Source organism: Passer domesticus, chromosome 3 (genome assembly GCF_036417665.1).
Source record: "Passer domesticus isolate bPasDom1 chromosome 3, bPasDom1.hap1, whole genome shotgun sequence".
Taxonomy (NCBI): domain Eukaryota; kingdom Metazoa; phylum Chordata; class Aves; order Passeriformes; family Passeridae; genus Passer; species Passer domesticus.
In genome coordinates, this window is record NC_087476.1 from 39,786,207 (window position 1) to 39,810,651 (window position 24,445).

Here is a 24,445-nt window from a genome sequence, read left to right on the forward strand (position 1 = left end):
AAATAGATGCTAATGGCATTAAGGCTCAGTCAACTGCAAGAGGTTTGTGCAAGTATAGTAAAATGAATCAGTTACTCTATTTTTAAAACAAGATTTAACTTAACTTATAAGCTGTCTAAAGAAAATGGATTTTGACAGAAAAAAATAAATCTGAATTGCTACTTGATTAGCAATTCGGCATTGAAAATATTAATGCATCTGTTGTGCATGTGTACATAGATCTCAAAAGAAAAGTGTCCTTATAAAATTTCTTTGATTGCCGACTCAAAACAGAACCTGCAATTTGAAAATATTAAATGCTTGTAACAGTTGCGTATTTATGATTCATCTGCTTCTTCTTTGCATGGTGGTGGAACATATCTCTAAGCTTAATAAATATAAAAACAAACAAACAACAAGGAAAAAAAACAAACAAATAAACAAAAAACAAAAAAAAAAAAAAAAACAAAAAAAAAAAAAAAAACCAACCCAGCTGTATTTACAGACGAATATTTCCAAAAAATCTGGGAACAGTGGCTTGAACTCAAGTCATGCACAGACAAGTGAAGGTCCAGCCATAATACATCACTTTGGAATCTTAACTACAACACTCAGTTTGGTCAGTCCAGTGGTTCATATTTTAGCTGAAAAGGACTCTCTATTGCCTGGTAGAGTATACATATAATTAAAGGACTTCAAATCCATTCAAGATTAGGTAGGAGGGATACAGTTCTATGTCCCTAGTTCTTTTTCCTTGTCCCCCATGGTAGTCTATTTCTATATAATCTTCATAAATACTGTCCATAAAATTGCTATCACATTTTTCCCCTATTCTTCCACTACACTATTCATTCACAGAAATATGCCTAAATCAAGGACCTGGCTAAGCAATCTCCCTTGCTGTCTTCTTTGCCTGCGGAGGAACACAGACACCTCCCTGCTGTAATGAGTGAGCTTGGTTTAGAGCTATGTTTTAGGAAGAGATGTTCTTTGGGGAGCCTGTCTCGCTGCCGGCAAAGGCTCCAAGACCAGACCTCAACAGCAAACCTCAGATGCCCAAGCAAAATGAATCCTGCCCCTAATTTTTTATCTCAAAGGGAAGGACCAGTAAACCTGAAGGCACATACTTATCCCACTATAAATGCTGCTACAGCTTACTATGCCTGTTGCGAAGTCTTTGTTCACGCTATTTAAACCGCACCCAGCACGACACCAACCCTGACAGACACATTTTCCTGTGACTTTTGGAAGGCAGAGTCACAGGCTGTCAGGGTCAGTGAAAACAGCGGCCACGCAGGACGCAGCAAGAAATCTGGAAGGACAGGGACAGAGCCTCAGCAGCACGAACCCCTCTCCCGGTGCTGGGCAGCTGCCAGTGTCCTGCTGCTGTCCCGCCTGGCAGGTGCCAGCACTGTGTCCTGTTCCTGTCCCGCCTGGCAGGTGCCAGGCACTGGTGGCTGAGGCGGCGGGAGCGCTCCCTGTGCGGTGCTCTCTGCCATCGCCACAGGCGAGTCGGCTCCAGATAAGCGTCCAAAAGGCCTCTAAGTCTGTAGCGCTCACCTCTAGTCTGACAGCTAAATAAACCCAGCTTGCCCCTCGCTGCGTAACAGTGATCCCGCTAAGTGGCGACACTATTGGCCTCAACCCAACTCGCGGTCTAAATTTCATTTCAGGTTTCGCTAGTGGCGCTAGAGCGCGCTTCACGCTGAGAGCCGGGCTCCAGCCCAGGCCCGGCTGCGATACCCCAAGGCCAGACGGAGCTGCTGCCGTGCCAGCTCCGCCCGCATCCAGCTGCTGGAGCCAGCCCCGACTGCAGACGCCGCTTTTTGTTCCTTTTCCCGTGGGTAGCTTTTGTTCCGTTTGTTCGCAATTACCCAGCCCGCGCAGCTGCGCCTCCGTGCCGCGGGGCGGCGCTGCGGGCGGAGGCCGGCCCCGCTGCCTGCCCGCCGCCGCCCGCCCGCGGCTGACGTGTCGCTGCGCGATGGCGGCGGCCTGGGAGGAGATCCGGCGGCTGGCGGCCGATTTCCAGCGGGCGCAGTTCGCCGAGGTAGCCCACAGGTGAGCCGGGTGGCGCCGGCACCGCCGCCGAGCCCGCCTGCCGCGCCCGCCTGCCGCGCCCCTTCCCCGCGCCGGCCGCCCCCTTCCCCGCAGCCCCCGGTCCGGGCACCCCGCGGGGCCCGGCCTGGCACGGCCCGCTGCCGTCCCTGTGTCACTGCTGCAGCCCCGCGTCCCTTCGGGGACCCCAGAGCACGGGCAGGCCCAGGGACGCGACTGAGTGTGTAGCCACAGCTACGTTCGTGTTGCTCAAAATCGTCACGGCTCCAGTGCTCGGCTTCTCCCTTCTGTTTGCTTGACTAGCTGAGGCCGTTGCCCAGAACTTGTTTTTGTTGAAGAAAAATGAATCCGAAATGCGCAGAAGTAAAATAAAAACGCACCGAAGTGTCGTAGACACGAATTCTTTAATTACGGGCATTCCTAAATTCACCAGCAGGTGACAGGGCTGAAAGCTGTTCAGGAGGAGAGTAAAAGTTTTGGAGATTACCCGCTCAAGTGAAACCATATGGATGATTTGGTGGGTAATAAGCAGGATACAGACATTAATTTCTTAGTATGGACAAGTATATTGACAAAGAACTGCAGGCAGTCTTCATTGCATTTCCCATGTTTTGTGTGTTTGAAACTTTCAAAGGTAATTTTAGCAAGTATTTCCTTAGAATAACTGCTGCCTTCTTCTGCTTCTGCTAGATTGTCAGAACGGAATTGTATAGAAATTGTCACAAAGCTGATCGCAGAAAAGCAGCTGGAAGTAGTGCACACACTTGATGGCAAGGAGTATGTCACTCCAGCACAGATTAGTAAGGAGATCCGCGATGAGCTTCATGTTTCTGGTGGTAAGCTTGGTATTTTCCTTCTTCCTATGGATTTGGAAGTTAATTTTGAACACTACAGAAAGATTTTCAAAGTTTTCAGTACCCTTAATCTTTCAGAAAAAGTCTGTTTGCTTCATCTACACATTAATTCACCTACTGCTCTTTTATTTTCACTTCAGATGTGTGTCAGGCTTTTAGATAAGCATATCAAGATAGGCTGTTTGGTTTATTTTCATCCATGTGGAATTTCTGACATAAAAGTTGTATAAAAATCCTTTTGAAGGAAATTTGGCGGTTTAATATGATTTAGTACCTGGCCGAGATGTTTGGCCTTGTCTTAGAATTTTAAAATCATTCTCCTCTCACACCATTAGTGAGAATAATATTTCTAATTGTTATTGAGAGATTCTTTTATTTTACCAATGTGAAAAGCCACTTGTATTGGAAGATATGACTTAGATATGTAAGGAAGTTCAGTTTTTGTCGATGGCTTTAATGAGCACGCAGTGTATTGTACTTTGAGTTATACTTAAGGGTGAATTCCAAAGAGTCATATGTTCAGAAAAATGGACTTCTTATTATGTCCATACAGATTAGCCATTCTGTCACTGTTGCCACAGGTTTGCCTCAGTTGCCATGGTGTATCATACCAGTGGGACAGCTTGGACTGAATTAAAATTTGCTGGGTTTTTTGTTAGTAGCATCATGCAAAGATAGAAAGTTTTAACAATCTCTGGGCACTTACGGACTAGTTTAATTGGTCTATGGAAAAAGTAATTAAATATTTTATGCACAATGATTGCACTTTATTCTAAATCTGTTCAAATATGTTTCATGTACTAAAAGTGTGTTTTAACTTTTCTTGAAGGTCGAGTTAACATTGTCGACTTACAACAGGTAACTTTAGTAATAAAAATTTTGTACTTCTTTATTTTCTTCACCATGTATAATGTCAATGTGGAGTTCACTAGTTATACTCCAGCTAAATAATTTTTTTAAAACAGAACAAATTTTATGAATATCTGGTAGCTCCTGTCAGGGTACTGCAGATTACTTAATCTGTCCATTTATTGCTTTATTGAAACCTCTCTGCTTAGTGATAATCTAGGAGTTGTGAAATCACTACTGATATATACAGTTTTTGTTTATGAACTTTGTAGACTAATGAGGGCAGACGGAAATATGTTACCCATTTAAATTTAAAGCTGCATGAGCATGCATAATTAACTTTGCATGACTTTGAATCTGTCCTCTTCCTTCATTATTCTTTGTCTCCAATAATCTTTGTCCTGCAGTAGTCTTCCTCTGTGGCTAATTTTTCCTTCAGGCTTGAGCAAAATTACTTGGAAACAGAAAGCCTTTCTGAAAGTCACTTTCCTATTTTGTCTTACTGCTTTCTGGTATTATTTTATTATATAAGTTTCTTTTAACCTTGTATCAGTTGCAAACAGAGGTTTTTTTTCCCTAAAGGATTGCTGTTTTATTCCAAAACACAGATAAAGTGTGTTTGTATGCAATAGTATAAAAAGATAAGAGCAGCTTTCCTCAAGATATAGGAATGTGTACCTAATATCTCAATGTCTGAGAATGATTTTCAATTTAAAGTTCTGATAAGAGGTGTTTCTTTTAGGTAATAAATGTGGACCTTCTGCACATTGAAAACAGAGCTAATGACATTGTTAAATCTGAAAAAGGTATTCAGCTTGTACTGGGACAGCTTATAAATGAGTGAGTACCTTCAGGAGCAATATGTATAATTCATATTGTGTTTATTTTTTAAAACACAGACTAAAAATAATGTCCAACCTTTGCTGCTTCTGAAGTGAAATGCATTTTTCTTGGCTGATCTTAGAGCTGCTTGGTTGTGATCAGTGCTACTCTTGGCAGGTGAGACCCATCTCAGCAAAGCATCCAGTGAACCCACGGAGTGAAGGCCCTGCTGAATGTCTGTGTTCAGTGTCCTGCGTTTAAGGACTACATTTCTTACCCAGTGTCTTCGTGTACAGCAGCCAGATCTCATTTGCTCTCTGGCTTTGCTGTCTGCCTCCGCTATTGACGAACCTTCTACATCTTGTTTTACCTCACAAGCCTAAGATGTTTGAGCTAGTTATTTAATGGCTTCCAGCACACTAACAGCCACTGAAGTAATACTCTTATGGGGCTGTCCTTTTTATTGATTGAGCTTCAGGATCTGTTCCTGTCAAAGAATATGAAGTACCTGACTCTCTTGAAGTAGTTAAGACCTGTCTTGCTTACTAAAGCTGTTTTCCAATTTTCATTGACATACTGTTTTCCTCTTTCTCTTGCTTGAAGTTTTCATACAAGTAGATAAATGACCCATCTTACTACTAGCTACCTGCTTAGCAGGCTTTTAAAAAAAAAAAAACACACATTTTCACTTACACTGTTCTCCTTTATTAATTTAAAATAACTTTCAATTTATTTTTGCAATGATGTGGCAGGAAGAGGTCAGTTATTCAGTATGTGATCTTGAGGTTGATTTTGAATGTCATACTTAATGTGTTGTCTTTTTTTCCCCTCGTTTTTATGAAAGGAGTTATCTGGATCAATTAGCAGAAGAAATAAATGATAAACTACAGGAAACTGGCCAGGTGACAATATCGGAACTCTGCAAGGCATATGACCTTCCAGGAGACTTCCTGATACAGGTGATGAAAGCCACCAACCTGGTAAATGCAGAATTGGTTATGACCAGGTTCTTTCTTTGTCTTTGCCATATCCATGGCAAAGTTCAGTACAAAATTTATACTGAGTTTTCATGGTGCATCTGCAAACCATACTTCTGTTTTCTGCAAAGTTTTCTGTCATTAGATACCCATATATCTGATGGAAGAAAGCGTGCTTAGAAAAGCTTAATTCTTCTATTTACAGGCATTATCCAGGCGTTTGGGCAGAATTATTCATGGACAACTAGACCAGGAAAACCGTGGGGTGATTTTTACAGAAGCCTTCGTGTCCCGCCATCGAGCACGCATTCGTGGGCTCTTCACCGCGATTACTCGGTAAATTGCAATGCCTGCAACCACATATTGAAATATTTTTGCTGTACGTCTTTATGGTCCAGATTCACTTGTGATTGAAAAAGAAAAGAAAAACAGACCTATGGATAGATTTCCCTAAGTGTAGTTCAGTTCCTGGGACCAATTCTCAGTTACATTAGACTCACTTGTTAGAAATGGAGACTCTCTTTTGGAAAACAAGGGAAGTATAACAATATACCCTATACAACATACATTAGTGTTTTGGCTGAAGAAAATGTTGCTCTATAGTTATTTTGCTACTTTGTAGAATATCTGTCCTCCTGTCACTCCACTGCTTCTTAGTCGGTTACATATTGGTGTGGTTGCTACATATGGTTATAGATAAGTTTTTGTTATTAAATCAATATGGTTTTGTGTCACTTTGTAGGAAGAGGAAAACTTAACAGAGCAGAAATTTCCTTACAATTATTATCATAGCTTTTGTGTTATCACTTCACAGTAATTCAGAATTAAACGCTTGTAAGCTATTTTAACATTGGTGTAGTACCTTGAGGCTATGTTCGTCTGTAGTGACCTTTATAATTTTGGATTCTTCCCGTCAGTTTCACATCATTAATTTCTATTGTTTTGTTTTTCTTTTTTTCCCAAGGCCTACACCTGTAAGTAGCTTGATCACTCGGTATGGATTTCAAGAACATTTACTTTACTGTGAGTTTCATTCAGAATATTTTGTGTGTTTGTTAGGAAATCGATTCCTCATTATTAAAAGTGCTTTCAAAGAAGCTTTTTAGCACATAGCCTTAATTCTGAAATACAGAACAATGTGTTTCTCTTTAGTGTAGGAAGTATTAAACCCTTTGTGCTATCCATAACTGAAGGGATGTTCTCTGTATCCAAAGCAATGAAAACATTTGTTGATGAGATGCCTCTGGGGACAGAATGATGCAAGAAGTACAGTACTTATTTATTCATCTCTTTCATTATTTGCCCTTAGCTACTGGCAGTTTTATCAGTGAAGCACACAAAAGGGGACAGATTTTATGTAGCCAAATGACATTAATTGCTCAGGATTTTATTTACTGACTTTTTTCTGTGATAATGGAGGCTAAGCTTTTGTCATACTCTTAGTTAAATTACTTTGTATGCTAAGAGATAAAACATATCCTTAAACTGTTTGCTTTACTTTCTACAGTTCCTTTTCTAAATAGAAATGCATAAAGAATCCCTATTCAGCTGCTGAAATCTTTAGACTCTACTTGTTTGTCACTTTGTGTGCTTTCTCATATCTCTCAAAAATGCTGCTTCAAGCACCATTAGTCTTTTGTGCTGGCTGACCAAGTGGTGCTGGTCTTTTAAAATCCTTTAATGGTTTTCTGTCTTTTCTGGTGAACCTTAATGCTTCTTTTGATTGGGTCTTTTTGCCTTCAGGACGTTGCTCTCTTTAGCTCCACTGTTTATCCTGTCGTATCCACTGTTTATCTCTCTGCTTATCCTGTTCTCCACCACAAGCTTATTCATTAAAAATTAAAATCCTAGCACTTAAATAAAATCATATAAACAGTCTGCTTCCACATGTTCAATTTAAATTTCCACCTTTTTTTTAATAAACCATCCAAATTTTCATATATTAAAGGGAAAATCTGTGAAATTGCATTATCATAATGTCTGAATACCCAGCAAATTTCAGTGTTTCATTACAGTCCATTTCAGATAAGTCCTTCAAGCACATCATCATGCTTTAATGATGTACAGTGTTAATGTGAATTGAAGTTCTGGTATTTTCCTGACATCAGTGAGAATCACAATACATACTTCTAGTACTTCCATAGGGTTTTTTTAGTGAGTTTGTTCATCCTTTTCTTTAGTTTTTCTTACTTTCTCTCATTACCTCTGCAGTTTCTAAGTTTCAGAGAGTTTTTTATCTTTTTATTCACTGCCAGATTTTATTGTGTCCATTTGCTGAGATACCATTTTGATTTCACAAATGTTGGGAACTTGAAAAATACCTTTTAATGATGTTGCTTTTTATGTCTGTTGCTGTTAGCAATGTGTTTAAAAGTGGTCTTCATCAGTTTTCTGTCTCTTCCAGAATAAAAATATATGTTCAGTGTAATATTTGTATTATTTACAAACAGCTGATTATTTAATCAATACTTTGGTTTAGACAGGATAAACATTGTTCTTTGGTTCTTTCATTTAGATGTGCTGCTTTTCATCTTAAGCTCTCATAAAGTTACAATAAAAAGTAGTTTCAGAAATGAGAAACTCTTCAGGTTAAGACAGTAATTGCAAAGCATAATGAAATAGCATATGTTATTCATTTCTGGGCATTATGTTACTGGTGTAGGACTGACATGGAGGGACACTTACCATCTTTGTTAGACTTTGATGGAGCCTTAACAGGACACTACAAACTACTTGGTCACCTTTAAAAATAAATGAGAATTCATGGTAGTTCTACAGGGAGGGATCCTGTTGTTTTAAAACAAAATACGGTCTAGACATTGCCTGGCAGCAGCATAGAGCTAGACATTGTAGCAATGGTTTGTGAAATCTCTGAGAGCACCTCCTCTGCTCTGGAGTTTTAAAACTGGCACTTGATAAAATACAGAATTTAATTGGTATTTTCATTTCACTTCTTTATTTCTGACATCTTCTTTCCCTAAAGAATAGATTTTTCTTTCACTTCACAAACGGATTTTTCAACCAATTTTGTGGAGCTCTGGGAAAGTCTAATTATTTTTCCTAAAAACTTTGAATAAAAGAAGTTGAAATTGCAAACAGAGAACCATTCTGTGTTATCTGACAATTGCTTAAGTGGAATAGACACCTTGACTCTATTTTCTAGGGCAACTAAAATATTATGAAGTATAAAAAACTAATTTTATTTCCAGAATTGGTCTTAAAAGTTCCATTTTATTCAATGTAACTGAACCGTGGCAGAACATGATTTCTGGGTCTTGTCTTAAATTACATAGAGATATATCTTGTTTAAATCAGTTTCTCTTTCTGCTGCATTTTTTCAGTATAAGTATTGTTCAGCTTTGCTAGTGGCAGTTGTGTTCAATAACTGCTAGCTATAGAAGCTCATCTACACTGTGGGCATATCTGACAAAAACTATATGATTTGCTATGCACTGTTTCTTCTGGAACTGGGCTTTCAGGTAAACTTTCCTGCATAAGTGAGCTAAACCTCTGTGTGCTGTACTAAGCATGTTGAAGTGTTGATTGCTGCTTCTATTTAATGAGGAGGAAGCCTTGCCATATGATACCATTTAATGTTTTGTTCCAGAGTAGAACACGGCTTTTAATGAAATAAAAATGAACATAAACTGAGTATTAAAAAAAGCCGTCTGGCAAAGCCTAGAAATTCACGGAGTTAGTTAGTTGATGTCACTGATTTTTTAAATTATATCTCTTGTAAAACAGAAAGGCAGAAGCAGATCATAGTAGGCAAAACAGATATTCCTATGCAACTTAAATGTATTTAAAAAATCTTTTTCAGCATTGTACTACCAGTTACCAATATGTTTTTTATTAGCAGTATTTGTGTATTCTCAAGAGGTTATTATTGGCAACTGTGTTATGCAGTTTAGATGATGACTTTTCATGTCATTTTCTGCGTTCAGATCTTTTTTTTTTCCATTTTGGTTAACATGCAAGCAGTGAATTCAAAGAAAAATTACTAATAAAATGCTAGTATATTCTACTCTTTGGGCCAGAGAAAGATTCTTCTATGTCTGCATTTTTTAAATTACAAGCTAAAAGTGCCCAGGTATATATTCAATAAGAAATGTTTTGATCCTGCCATTGTGGCTCAGTCTTTAGAAACATTGTCTGTTTTCCAGAACTTTTGTGAAGAAATTCTCATAAGTGTTAAAAATAATTGATAGAGTTTGGCAATGTTTCACTAGAACAAGGACAAACTAATTGGTGGAAAGAAAGAGGAAACAAACCAGAGAAAATAATTACTGTCTTTTGATTAATGAATATACTGACTTAGGAAACATCTCTTCATTTATTTTCCTCTTGTAGCTTTGCTAGAAGAACTTGTTAACGCTGGTCGTCTGAAAGGCACCGTGGTTGGTGGGAGACAGGATAAGGCTGTGTTTGTGCCAGACATCTATACCAAAACACAGAACAAATGGGTGGATTCCTTTTTCAAGCAGAATGGTTACTTAGGTAATTAATCTATATTCTTACAGATAAAATAGCTTTCTAAAACTAGGGTAGGTAATTGGTCTTACCTTATATAGCTAGTGCTTAGAGTGAAGCCTCACAAGGAGAAGTAGAAATCAATGCAGTGGCTGATACACTTTTACTAAAAGATCTTCTTGCTCATAATGATGTGTGTTGCTTTATCGCAATGAACTGTATTTCAGCAGAGGGGACCATACTGCTAAACAGTAATTATTTCTCACAAACAATTGCAAATGCTGTTTTTGTTACTACTCTGAAGATTTTGATTAGCCTGCTCATTGTAGACTTTTCAGATCATCACAGCTGGAGTTTCAGGCCAAGTGTCCAGATTACAACCAAACTTTGGCTGCTAATAGTCCAAACATGCATTTTTTTCCCAAAATAATATTTGTAGAACTAGAGTGAGTAGCACTAGTGTCCTGATTAGAATCTAGACAATTATATTTAACTTCAAGCTGAGTGACGCTGGATGATGGTGTTTTGAAACACCACCATGGGAAAATATGGATCTAAATAAAGAGAGGAATGTCCCCCTATGGTCCCAAATGGTCAGGCCCTAAGTGGAAGTTATTCTTGTAGATTGAAAATGTTCACCATAACTTAAATAACTGTAATACTGCTTGACTGATGGAGTGTCTGTCAGTCTTTGGATGTTTTCCCCACATGTTAAGTATAAGCTGCTAAATAGTTGAAAACAAAACACTTAGACACTGTATGTATTGTAAATATTGTTCATTATCTATTAGAATACTTTGGAAATATATGACTGCAAATATAAAGTTAATGGTATAAGAATCTGAAAAAAACAATTTTCTAAACTCATATCAAAGTCACATCCATGATTTAATCTGCATACTTCTATTAACAGCATTTGGATGTAGGTTGTACTGAACTAAGTTTTAGGTCAGCATTACCTTAAGACTGCATTGACTTGTATAAAAAATATGTTTAACTCTTCATTGCTTCCTTTCAAAATAAAGTCATCCCATAAGATCTTGTATGTATATGAAAGAAATAAATTTTAACAGACATCTAACTATTTTATAGAATTTGATGCGTTGTACAGACTTGGCATCCCTGATCCAGCAGGCTACATTAAAAAAAGGTACAAGTCCGCACAACTCTTATTTCTGAGAGCAGCTTGTGTTGGTCAAGAAATTGTGGATCAAGTTGAAGCCTCTGTGGAGGAAGCCATCAGCTCTGGAAACTGGATAGATGTAGCGGTAAGCAATCCTTTCAGTTGTTGTTGGATTTATTTTTTCTTATTTTTATGTCAAAATTATATTTTAATGAAACTACACATATGTAAAGTGAAATTCTATGTTGTCAATGAAGAAAAGTCAGTCTAATTAAAATGACGAGTAAAAGGGCATTATTTGTCTTTGATTTGATCTGAACAAAAACAGGGGAAGGACATACTGGCATTCAGTTTATAGGCATGTAACACTAACTTTAATTTCAGAACTAGTTCATTTCGCTACTAGAGAGCAATATATTTCTGTTGGGCTTTTTTTTGTTGTTTTTGTTTTGGTTTGGTTTTTTGAGGAAATTTATGAACTAAATGCTTACAACACTTTGGTGAGCAGAGGGACTTTAGCCATTTTGTCCTAAGTACTAATTTTAGGCCTTATAGCACTACCTTTGTTGCTCTTAAGTACTGCTGTTGTTTTGTGTTTGCTGTTGCTTTGTAACTGTCGAGCTTCATTTTGAAGAAGTTGCCATGCATTTACCCAGAGGTAGCACACATTTCTAGAGCAATGTGGATTTGCCATGTTGGAAGATTTAAAATAGTGTGTACTCTTAAATTAGTAGCTTCATTGGAAAAGTGCAATACTTTCTAAATAGTTAGCAGATGTCAAAATACCTGTTTCTATTCTGTTTATCCATTTACAAGGCTGTTGTATTTTAATTTTCTTTACCTTAGACTCTTCTGCCCAGCTCACTGTCAGTAGAAGATGTTGGTATTTTGCTCCAGCAAGTGATGAGATCTTTAAACAAAAGCTCTTCAGGTTTAGTCTTCAGTGACACCATTGCAGTCAGTGAGAAATTTCTAAGCAGCTGTGCTGACCTCTTTTCTGATCTGATGCAACAGAAAGCAGAAAAGGTACAGTAGGTTTTTTATTGGTCAAGATATAGTGCACGTTGAGTGTTGGAGTGAAGCTCATAGGACTTTTCAGTCACTGTTACAACTTTTGAACATCTCATCTGAAATACAACTAGAGAAGAAGCAAGACAAATGAACAACAGGTTCCTATATTTAATGGGTGTAATTTATATTCTGGTGCACTCAGGAAGTCGAGTCTCATGTGTTACACTTGGAAAATGTGATGTTTGATTCATGTACTTGAAAATGGCCAGCTGGCTGAAATGTTTCTTCCATTGCTGTATCTTTTTGCTATGATGTGCGTGTTCTTGATTTTAGGAAATCAAAAACAACCCTGTTAATTTAATCACTGAAGAAGATTTAAAACAGGCTTCTTGTTTAGAGAACTCATATGCTAATAAAAAAGACAAAAAGGATGAAAGAAGAAAGAAGGCAGCAGGTAAGATATCAATATTCAGCTTAAGCAAAAAAAATCCACAAAAACAAAACACACTTGTTTATCTTTGAAATATTTAAATATAAAGTTAGTATATTTTTTAGTCCATTAAATGTTTCCAGTCTATTGCTTAACATATTCAAGAAAAAATCCAACTGCTTACTATTATACTGTGGATATGCATACTTGTCAGTTATGCCCATGAGAACTAATTTCAGACTTAGAAATGCATAGGAAGTACTATAATGGATTCTTGAATTAGTTCAACACAAGGTAAATGTTTTTAATAGCAAGGAATCCTGTGTTCATTTATTATTTTATACAGTATGATCACATAAGACTGAATAAAACCAGTATTATCTGAGGGACCTCTGTGCCATGTTTTATTACACAGTATAGATAAAACTTTAGTCGCCATTTTTTAGGGGTACAGGAAAATTAATATGTTTCTTATTATTAGTTCTTTGGATGTTAATTCCAAAATAACTTTGTCTAAATTGAGAATGAGTTTTTGGGGTTTTTTTTTAAGAATACTTACCATCATTTCTGAGGAAACCATGCCATGGAATTTTCTGGTTTTGCACCTGTGACAGTTACTTGGAGGTTAAGACAGTTTACTTTGAGGTATATTCTTGATTAAATTAATCCCAAACCTTACTCCATTTTTGTGGTATCTGTTTGGAATAGATTTCAGTTGAGGAAATAATAAATATATGTGGGTTTAACCCTTTGAAATCTTTCTGATTTTTAAAACAATATTCAGTCTGAAGACTGTGAATCCCAAAACCTTTGTGTTTCTTGTGCTGCTGCAACACAGCTGAGCAATCTATGTTGAATTCACTTGCAGAGTGTTACTGTGCTACTGAAAATAAGAGAATTAGAGCACTGATGCATCTGACTTGATTGAATGTACTCATCTGTAAAACAGAACATTCTACTCTTAAAAAAAGAGTATGAGTAGGCCTGAGTTGACGTGGAAATTAAACTTATTCTTGCCACAAGAGATGGCAGATTTTTCTAGGCCATGCTTAAGGCAGAGAAGCTTGGATCTTTAATTGAACTATCATAATAGAATGACTTTGGCTTCCAGTCCTCTGTGGGGTGAGACTCTACTGAGCCTGTACTACATGTATAGACAAATTCACACCCACAGGTAACATTCTGCACCATCAGCAAGCACTACCCTGAAATGTTTTATTATGGACTGTTATGTGCATTACCTAAACACACCCCTTAAAATAACAGTTTTATGTAATGTAATTACTGTAATGCAGTCACATTTCAAATAAATTTGTGAAAAGCACTAATTTTTTTGGCTGTTCCTGCAAAGTGATGCTTAAAAATCCATCCATGGCATGTAACAGATGCAGTTAACTTTTTAAATAAGAGCACAATGTCTTTGTGTTTCCTTTTCTTAAACAATAGTAATTACATAATGAAGTTACTTGAAACCTTGGACCATATTTAAATGGAAAAAACACCCACTTTGTCAAGGCATAGTGTATATATGTCTGGCACCCTGGAGTTTAAATTTCTTCCAAGTGAAAAAATAACAGAAGAGGCTGTGAAAAAGGGAACAAGGAGCAGAACAGCTTGCGTGGTGGAGAGGGACTGTATAGCAAGTTGAGATTCTGTCTGCAGTTGCATACATTGATTGCAGGACTTCTGAACAAAGTAATTTGTTATGTGTGTCAGAACTGGAACATCCCATTACTCTGTAGTCATCTAGGAAAAGTCAGAAAAGATTGAGTGCTCTGGTTAATTGAATGTGTGCTTCCAAGAACATTTTGGGTAAATGCTTATAATGTAGGATTCTTTCTCTGAAAATGAACAAAGTTACATTATCTAAAATAGTTTTTATAAACTGTTGTTTAGCATCATTGAATAAAAATGCTAAAGGCTTACTAAGATGCTATTTTCAGTGAACAGAAAATTCCCCATTTCATTATGGACTCTGGTATCTCATTGTTTTTTAGCTGAAGCAAGATACTACTCTCTTTTTTTTTTTCCTTTTTTATTATATGTGCGTTTGATATTAGTGTTTGTTATTAATGACATTAGCTTAAACAAAGCTTTGCTTCAGTTGCTTTTTTTGTTAAGAATTAAACTTATGGCCTTTAGATTCTGAAATATATGTTCTAGGTTGTGTTTATAATCAGGTTGTGGTTTTCAATCCAGCATTAACAAGTAACATAGATAAATTACCGTGGTATTGTAAACTTTTTAAGTGCTACAGCTTTCCTGTGTACTAAGCAAGTAATTCCCCACCAGAGGGCAGTGGAAGCGTGAGAGGAGGAGGTGGTGGGAATGCCAGAGAGATAAAGATCAAGAAAACCAAGAAGAAAGGAAGAAAGGATGCTGACAGTGATGAAGAGTCACAAGGGACTGCTACAGGTTTGTAATTTTATTTTAGGCACTATCTATTAATATCTATTCAACGTGGTTTTGGTACTTTCCTTTTTTCCTACATATCTGTACTTCTCCCACTGTTTAGAGAAGGTCAGCTAAAATGTCAAGAAGATGAGAACACTATGTAGTTAAAATTGTATCTGTGCATCTGGCGTTGCTATTTAAATGAAATGGACATTACACGTTCACTGAACAGTATAACCTAGTCTTTGAAAAAGAAATTTAAGTCAAGGAAATAGTACCATTTTATATTCATTATTTTATGTAGGTAATGCTGTAGATTTTGGGGTGAATATTTCACTTGATTTTGTAACACCTGCTGCATAGCATATGATAAATGAATAGTCTAAATTAACAAATCATAGCAATCAAACAGTTTTTTTCTTCATAGGAATAAAATATACAGTCAAAACTAATATTTTGTTACTTTTAATATCACTCCTTATTGGTGCCTGTTTCTCTACCTTCACTATTAAATGAGCATGAATGTCTTGCTAAGTAAAAGCCAACATTGTTAGATTTAGAGCAAACAGTGGTTGTAAATGAAGCAATTGTGTTCTTTCTTTTGTTTGCTGAGAAACAGAAATGTGTGCTTCCATTTTATGTGTAGGATTGAGACGCTCAATACTGGCTGAAAAATACTTTGAAACATGATATTTGACATGTGAAATGCAGTGTACTAATTTTGTTTGATACTGTTCTCACAGAATACTGTAATTCACATATAAATGGAATTATTCTTCAGGACTACTCAGTTACTGAGAAAAACAATGTTCAGTCACTTTCGGTTTTTGGTGTAGGCTTTCTGTTTTGCCCTTATTGATGCTTGTATTGCTGTATTATAATAAATAGCTTGAACCATGATCTCAAGGTAAACTCAGATGAAACCATTCAAATATAAATAAGATCCTTTTTAAAACCTGATTTAACCCGCCGTTCACTTGTTTATAAACCTTGTATGTTCATTACTGCTGTGGCACAACAAGGAACATCATTGATCTCCATACTTATGTACACAATAAGCCTGTTTTAAGGTGAATCTGGAACATTTTCTGGTTCTCTGTCATCATTCGGATCTCATTCTTATATGTAAAAATTCTACAGCACCCAGGAAAGGTTCATGATTTGTGCAAAACCAAAATACAGGTGCACTAAATGGTATGCATGTAAGTTTGCTTTTATTACTGGAACACCTTGTCTGGTTTAATTTATCATGTTTCAGGTTTTATACTGTAACCTCAAGTTTAGGACACTGTGTTACCTGATTGTGTACCTTACTAAATGGAGTTTAAAAAAATAAAAACAATAGCGTTGTGAAATCCTTCAAGTAGGAACACGCAGTTCAGTTTTGGCCCTTTATTTGGTCTTGCTGACATTATGGTTTCTAAAATAATGGGCCAAGCAGAAAAAAAGTGTCACCAAAAATGCATATCCTCATACACTACTTCAGTTGTCTATTACAGAAACTTCTAAGTGATTAAAAGAGAAATTTTGTCAGTTTTTCATATGTGTGAAATTCCACTGTCATGTATAATCATCCCAGTTTTTCCATTGTTGATAAGCATTTCTTCTATGGTGTTTGGACTTTGAGGCTTTCCAGTGTCTCATGCCACAGAGTAATTGCAGCAATACTAAATGGAATGTTTTCTCAGTGAGTGTTTTTTATGGCCACTACAGGTAGGAGTAAGAAGCTGGAGTTCTCTTTCATGTCACAAGAGGAAATTGAGGATGTTTTAAAGACCCGCTTGCAGGATTGCCCTGAAGAGCTTATTACAGAAATTGCTGAACATCTAAGAAGGTAATTTCAATAATTCAGCTGGAATTAGAAAATCTGTGATTCACTTCAGATGAATCTATACTTCAGTCTTTTTTCTTGCTTAGAAAAGAGGGCCTTGTTGATAGAAGTGAACCACAATATTCTCTTTCTGTGCTGCTCCATGTTACAAGTGTCTTATGCATTAGAAAGCTGTGCTGACACAGGAATGTGTTTCCCTTAGCAGTACATGGTCCTGCAAGCTCATTCCAGCTTCATTAGTGTATTTCCACCCCCTTACACTGACCCATGCTGGGGTGTCACAAGTCCCATCTTCTAGACAGCCTTTGATATATGTTCATGTTTCCTGGCATCTGTGTCTCCACTGGTACCCATGAGAGCTGGGTAGTAAGTTATATTAGCAAACTGAGCTAGCTATGCAAAGATGAATAACTTCTTTTAAAAGGTGTTCCATACCAGAGAGAATGTGAATATGTATGTTCAGAGCAAAAGGAACATGAGATAAGGGAACAGCCAAGCTTGAATAAGCCTGGAGTGCCATAGTAACTGCATCTTTAGAAATTTGTCCAGAGGCCCCTGAAAGTTTGTGAATAGCATTGCTTCTAAAATTCTTTGAGCTTTCACCTTGTTTCCATTGAGGAGTTGTGAAGAGTTAAAACCATGTTATACATTTGCATACCATACATATTATAACATTAGACCATCTGCCATTAAGTATATTTAAATTTCCTCATGGGGGTTTTTTTCTGATTTTCATAATTTGCTTTTTGTTTATCTCACCATTCTGTAGCATTCCTGTCCCCATCATTTACTACATAATGGTAATTTTCTCTGTTGTTGATATATTTGGGAAAACCTTGTAGAGTTTCACACTTTCCTCAGTGTTTTCTCCTTTCTTTTTTCCTGTTCTAAGACCTTTGACAAAAACTTACCAGGAGGTTGTGCGTTCCGTTTTTACATCTTCAGCATCTTCCTCTGGAGCCAACAGAAGACAGGCTATGAAGGACTTGCAGGAGGAATTCTCAAACCTGTACAACAACATTCGGTTATTTGAAAAGGGAGCAAAGCATTTCACAGGTACAAAATATATGCTTTGAAAAATTAATATGCTCCTTCAAGGATGTTAAATTTGTTCCAGAATCTACGTTAAAGGTCAGACAGGAGCAAGAGTTTAAAAAGGAAAATCTAGAAAGAAAAAACTAGAGCTGTGTTTAGTATGCATAACACTGCCTTTATGCTGAAGTGCATAGCTTTGCACAGTAATTGAAATACATTATTTTTATTTCGTATCCATATTCTGTTACCTTATGTCAAGGTAACTGTGTTCTTGTCTTTCCTTCCCAAGTGCTTGCATTCCTTCCAATTTTTCACAGTCCAGATTAAAAAAAAAGGAAGATATTAGTAAGCTCATTTTATTCTGTCAGCTGTCCCACTAATGAAAAAATAGAATACCACCTGATTCTAAGAAGCTGCTCTTTAAACCTCATAGGTTTGATATTGAAAGTAGCTGCTGCTTGAGGATAGTCTGTCAGATTTGTTTTGCAGGGGATTATTCTGTAAGGTGTGGCAGAAAATTTAGCATTAGGAAAATGCTGTAGACATTTCCAAGATTCTCTGCTGTATTCAACTTTCTCCTGGAATTTTCCCTGTGGAAATCCTCTAGCAGAAGGAAACACTAGCACAACAACTTGATATTCCTGTATTTTGGAATATATAGAATTATTTCCCATTAGCCTTTGTTCTTGGACATACATTCTGTAGCTTTTTTTTTTTTTTCCCAAATTGCAGTATTTTAAAGTCACATGGATGTTCTTCCATTTAACTGCTTGTCCTGCAGAATTTTTCTTTGTGTACTCTTGACTTGATCAATAGCAATGGTACAGGAGGATTGTACAGGGACTGGCTTACAGCTTATACAGATACATCTTTGAAATGCTAGCAGTGCATGAAAATGTTCTTACAGAGCTGAAAGCTCACATTTTTCACTGAACAACATTCCATAAGAATGTCGCAGCAAATAAGGGCTGTTATCTTCATGTATCCAGATAACTTTCTTGTACTCATTGTTGATGGAGTCCACAGGTGGGAAAGTGGTGTGATAACATCATAGGAATCAGATAACTGTAAGAAGTTACTTCAATCACTTCTTTGTTTTAACAGATGATACTCAGGCTAACCTTGCCAAACACCTGTTGAAGACTCTGTGTACAGACATTACAAATCTGGTTTTCAACTTCTTGGCATCTGAGTCAATGATGTCAACAGAAAATTACTCTACAATCACAAGTGAGGTACAGAAATAAAAGTTCCTTTCTAATGGTCTCAAGTAGATCAGTGATGTTTGTTAATAAGTAATTGCTGCACTTGAAATATGTCTACATCTTAAAAGATGATTAATATTACAGATTATTTCCATTCTTGTCCCATACAGGGCAGAATCAAGATTTTAGGTAAACTGCCAGAAGATACCAAAGGTCCTTTAACTAAACTGCATACTTCTCTGAATGGCAAGGTAAAAATCAAGTTCAGATTTTCTGTTTTGCTGATAGAATGTTAATAAATAGCTGACACACATAGTTTAGTACGTAATCACTGCTGCTGTGAAGCTTGGAGGCAAAATCATCTGTATTTGTGTAAGGCAGTGAGAGAAAGTGTGGTTTTGTATCTGTGAATGTTCAGAGATGAAAAGGTGATCTTACATTTTGATACTGATGGTCACCTTTGGTTCCTTCCTGCCATATGGAATCCAGTGTGCCTTTCATAGGCAGGTGAGAAGAGTGAAAACTGAGCAGGAATCTCCAGTCTAAAGGGGTTGATGTTTTTGTATTTTGTTCCCAGAGTTCTTGCTTGTTCTCCCATGTATTTCTTAACTAGTAAAATTAAGGATATTTAAAAAAACCCCAAACGTTCAGATTATGGCAGTGTAGGCACACGGAGAGTTATTTATTGATTCTCTCATGCAAAAGGCCATATTGAAGTGTTTCTTAATAAAAAATATATCTGTAAATAGTTGTAGAACGTATATTCATATTTAATTTTATTTCCAAGACTAATGAATTACAGTTTGGGTTAGTGTTTAAGTATATGAGCCATTGTAAGATGAGCAAAGGTAATTTCTACTAAATACATGTTATTTTCTCTTTTCTTCTGTGGTTTATTTCAAGTGTATTCACAGTGTGATTTGTGTGATTAATTGTGAACAGCAGTTAAACTTTTTTATAATCTGCAAACACAGATTAAATATTTATATTATTTTAATAGAGTATAGAAGATTTTCTTTCGTGCCTTGATTCTGCAGTGGATATTTGTGGTGTTATGGTGAAAAAAGGAGACAAAAAGAAGGAAAGGTACATTCATTTTATTTATTTTATGAAATATGGTTATATTGCTGCACAAATGCTGGATGGTTAGTATGGGAGTCATGCTCAGTGTGTAAAGAGGCAGTCCTTCTTTCCAAACTGCTTAACTGAAAAATAGAAATTCAAGCAGTTCTAAATCCATGAGAATGGAGAGAATGAGAAGAGGAGAATTCACATTTAGCTAATTTTGTTGGCTTACTGCTTTCTGTGATATAGTGTATAAATTGCCTAGGGATCTTGGAAAATCTGAGCTATACCAGTGATACGGTTTTTTGGGTTTTTTTCAATTAACATTTTGGAATTCCACGTAAGTAAATGGTCAGAGAAGAAAATGAAAATTAATTGAGGTTAAATAAGTTTTAGCATATGTGATCAACTACTATATAATAAAATCATAGAATCATATTTTTGTTTAATATATTCTTGTTCTTTAGGCAAGTCCTGTTTCAGCATAGACAAGCTCTGATTGAACAGCTCAAAGTCACAGAAGATCCAGCTCTTGTTCTGCACCTGACATCAGTATTGTTATTTCAGTTTTCAACTCACTGCATGCTTCATGCACCAGGAAGATCAGTACCACAGATCATTAATTTCCTAAGTGGCAAGATCCCAGAGGTATTCTTTTCTAGGTTTTTAAGGGGAAATTACCTTTTTTCTATGACAGGACATGAAAGTTGTGCCTTACACTATTTTTGCTGCATAAACCTGACACCATTTGATTTCATGCCTAAACATTACTTTATGTGCAGAATATACAATCTGTACTGCATTGCAGATCAATCTCTTCAGGGATCTGTCATCAAAATTGTTTTTATAAAATTAAAAATCCTTCTGTTATTAGTCCTTTGACTTAACCATAGAGACACCTCTGTCTTTGGGCATATTACAGTTCTTACAACTGAACCTTTTTACATCTTTCCTCTGAGCTCGAGCATGGTTGCTTTTTAAACTTTTCTAATCCAGTTTTAAAGAAAGATGTACCTCTTAAAGAGCAAATACATTGAAATTCTGTATTTTATACCACTGAAACTTGTGATGTTTGCTAACTGCATTGCTTTCATGTTGCAGTGGTTTATTGTCCTGTTTTTGCAGCACTTGGATGCACTTTCAGTTTTTTGCCTCTTGGAACCTGTCTAGGAATTTAGGTTGTCAAGTACTATGTTAGAAATATATTTCTGTATCACTGACTCTCTTTGCCCAAGAATGGGAGAATGCTTTTTTAAAAGTTACATCCTTAATTATAGGTCTGTATACCTTTTCTGTAACACTGACATGCCCTGGGTTTGTTCTCATTTTTTGCCCTCAGGATCAGTATTCGCTGATAGCCAAATACCACGGATTAGTGGTGAAACAATTGACCAGCCAGACTAAGAAAACTGAACACGAGGACAGTGACACAAAAGATAACATGGAAGAGGAGGAAGGAGCAGAAAGCATTCGAAAAGAGCTTCAGGAAATCACTACCTCTATCAAAGATCTTGTTCTCAGACCTAGGAAATTTTCTGGAACAGAGGAATAAAAATGTTATCCAGCACATCCACCTCCATGACAGAGTCAGACTTTATTTTCTTTTATGCTGAAAAAAGGGACAACAGAAAATGCTTGACAGACTTTAAATTTGGCCTCTAGTAGTTTGCAAATCGCAGCCAGGAGACACAGTTGCTGGGTGATGGTGGCAAATGGAATTTTGTTACTTCTGCAGTGTACTTCTGACACACATTAATGTAGATGTGGCAGAACACACTTGTGGACGCTTTGGGTACAAAACCACTGGGTTTTTATTGGCATCCTCATGTGAGACCTCAAGAAATTACTCTTCAAATAACAGTGTATTTTGTTCCATACACACACAGGCTGATAGTTTTACTTCTCTGATTTGGATTTGTAGTGAGATAAGGATTGCGTATAAGCCTGTCTATCTTAATTTCAAATACTGGTTTTAGAATACCTAGCAGCACACCAGCAAAGGCCATCTTTACTCTGGTGTCATTAGGGGATGTTTTCAGTTTCTGTTCACTGGACTGCAACTGTAAAAGCAATTTGATTATGGGTGGATATTGATAAACTTAAGGGAAGTAGTCCGCTACTAATATGAGTTTCATGAACATTCAAGTTCATGAACATCAGCACACTGATACTACTGATGTATTCTGCTAATGTCTGAAATAGCTGTTCATTTAAAATTTGTAATTCAGAAAAGCTGACTCTCTGTTGCATTGGCATTTTTGAAGCAGATAAATCCTGTTACATTTGCCATATTGTACATGCCATGTGTTTAGTCAGCAGACTTATTGAGTGCTTAGTCCAGTTCCCATAGCAGATAGAAATATTTGCATTCTGTCAGCTCTTGAGAGAACTTGTGGTGTTCTGTTTATCCTGAGTTTCTTGAAAATAATTTAGTTCATGATCTTTCTACATAAGCTTCATAGACAGAAATACTGCTTCCCTCAAGTTTTTTGTGAGCCTTATATTTACATTAACAGTACTTTATGTCTTCAGGAAAGTACAAAAAAGTGAAAAATTGAGTTCTGTCACTATTAATGCCATTATTCTTGTATGGCAAATATACTTCTAAATTTATTTTGGAGAGAAGATAATTTTCAAACTTGAAATATCTAAGTTCTGTTACTTCAGTAATACCCATTGATTTCATGTATGTAATTTCAGGGGGTTTGTGTAATATCGAGGTTGAGTAACACGAGATGAAAAACTTTTCACTGAAAATGTCATTCACCCATCTTTACCAAAATTAATGCTCAAGGAGGGCAGATTCTGTGCAAATTCTGCCCCATTCAAATTTTTCTGTTTTCCAACAATTCACATATCCTTGTGAGCTTAATCATAAACATATCCAAGCCTGAAATTGCAACAATTGAAAGTTGAAGAGGCCAGGTATAGAACCCCAGTAACAGAGTAACAAAAATTAAGGTAATTTTGGCAATGTAAGCAATAGAATTTTACACATATTTAAAAGGCAGTAGTGCTTAACAATGTCGATGCCAATGCTGATCTTTTATCAGCCATGACACAAGAACAGTTTGAATTATAAGGCAGAAGCAAAGGCAGTTGTTTCTCTTTCCTTGGTGGGAGGTTATAACAGCTGGCAGTAAAAGAGAGTGGGGAATAAAAGACAATAAATATTCAGGTTGTTGAACTTTGTTTAAGAAATAGTTTGTGTACCAGGAATAGGTTTGATTTTGTGTTATCTAGCCAGAATAATTAATAAGTTCCTATAATGAATGTAAACAATTTTATATGACATTGAGCTCTTTTGTAAATAATATGCTATATGAAATTCTGTATGCAAATAAGAAATTATTTTAATAACATTAAATGATGAAGTATTTGAAGAGCATTCTGTTGACATCACCAGTGTTTGATCGTCTTGCCACTTGCAGCTTTCAAACAGCAATAGGTAATATTAGACTGTTAGACTTAACACACCGTTCTGAGTGTCCCTGAGTGTATTTTTGTTTGGTATAATAATCAACCTACTGCAGAATTTACTTAATCATGTGTTCAACTTGCTATGTTCCAGCCTATGTTTTAAGAAGGACTTAAGAAACAACAGATTTTTTGAAGTAGATACAATGGAAACACTATAGTTCAGAGCTATCTTCTGGCTACTAACAGAATTCAAGGAGACATGGTTGGAAAACTGTCCCAGGTATTTTTTCTTGATTTGGAAATTCAGTCTTTCATTTATGATACAGAAGTGTGTCTTCTGAAAGAGGAAAAAGCAATTTTGCTAATTCACAGGTTTTTTTCCTCTCCCTAGGAGGAATGTATGTGGGAGGAAGAGTAATCTTGTCTTACAAATCAGAGGTGCAGTTCACAAAGCAAAAATGCCCTTTGGAATATCTAGGAAAATGAAAGGCCCTACAAAGTATACAAATTAACACTTTTGTTTGAAGTGTTAGTGTCAGCCTCTCACCTTCACTTATGCGATCTAAACACCACCATTATGTTTTTAATCTCATAAACTGACATGTATAGATGCATGTATGTGTCTATACACAACCACTTAACAATGTTCTCATATCCTTGTTTGCTGCTACTCTCAGATTGGAGTGGGTGCATTAGCCATAGGTAGAGTAATCCTGTGTCAGCAACAGCCTTGCCTTTCCTTTTTTTGAAGTGGCTAAAGATGACTCTTGTAGTTGGTTACTTGCAGATCTGCTAGAACTGAGCAAATTGTTGCTCTGTTAGAACTTTCATCTCATAGTTTCACAGCTTCTTAAATTTGTTACTGGTTTCTAAATATCAGTGGGGTTTGTTGTCTGCATGAATCCATCTGAGAGCTTGTTCAGGT

General features: G+C 36.7%; 1 protein-coding gene across 1 annotated transcript; it reads left to right on the top strand.

Annotated features, from left to right (window-relative positions):
• The first annotated feature begins 1,922 nt into the window (after positions 1-1,922).
• On the top strand, positions 1,923-21,679 carry UFL1 (UFM1 specific ligase 1). Its single transcript, XM_064412727.1, has 19 exons — positions 1,923-2,037; positions 2,725-2,870; positions 3,718-3,746; positions 4,480-4,577; positions 5,404-5,518; positions 5,742-5,872; positions 6,501-6,559; positions 9,887-10,033; positions 11,099-11,274; positions 11,976-12,155; positions 12,474-12,594; positions 14,863-14,985; positions 16,678-16,798; positions 17,688-17,851; positions 18,935-19,065; positions 19,206-19,286; positions 20,036-20,121; positions 20,568-20,748; positions 21,440-21,679. Exons 1-19 carry the CDS (start codon positions 1,961-1,963, stop codon positions 21,650-21,652), a joined length of 2,379 nt encoding a protein of 792 aa, XP_064268797.1. The 5' UTR covers positions 1,923-1,960; the 3' UTR covers positions 21,653-21,679.
• The last annotated feature ends 2,766 nt before the right edge of the window (positions 21,680-24,445 follow it).

Excerpts from the sequence above, each read along its gene's own strand:
- UFL1 (XM_064412727.1), top strand. The coding sequence starts at position 1,961 with ATGGCGGCGGCCTGGGAGGAGATCCGGCGGCTGGCGGCCGATTTCCAG. Across the intron at positions 2,871-3,717 it reads TGAGCTTCATGTTTCTGGTG|GTCGAGTTAACATTGTCGAC; the intron begins GTAAGCTTGGTA and ends CTTTTCTTGAAG. Across the intron at positions 19,287-20,035 it reads ATACTTCTCTGAATGGCAAG|AGTATAGAAGATTTTCTTTC; the intron begins GTAAAAATCAAG and ends TTATTTTAATAG.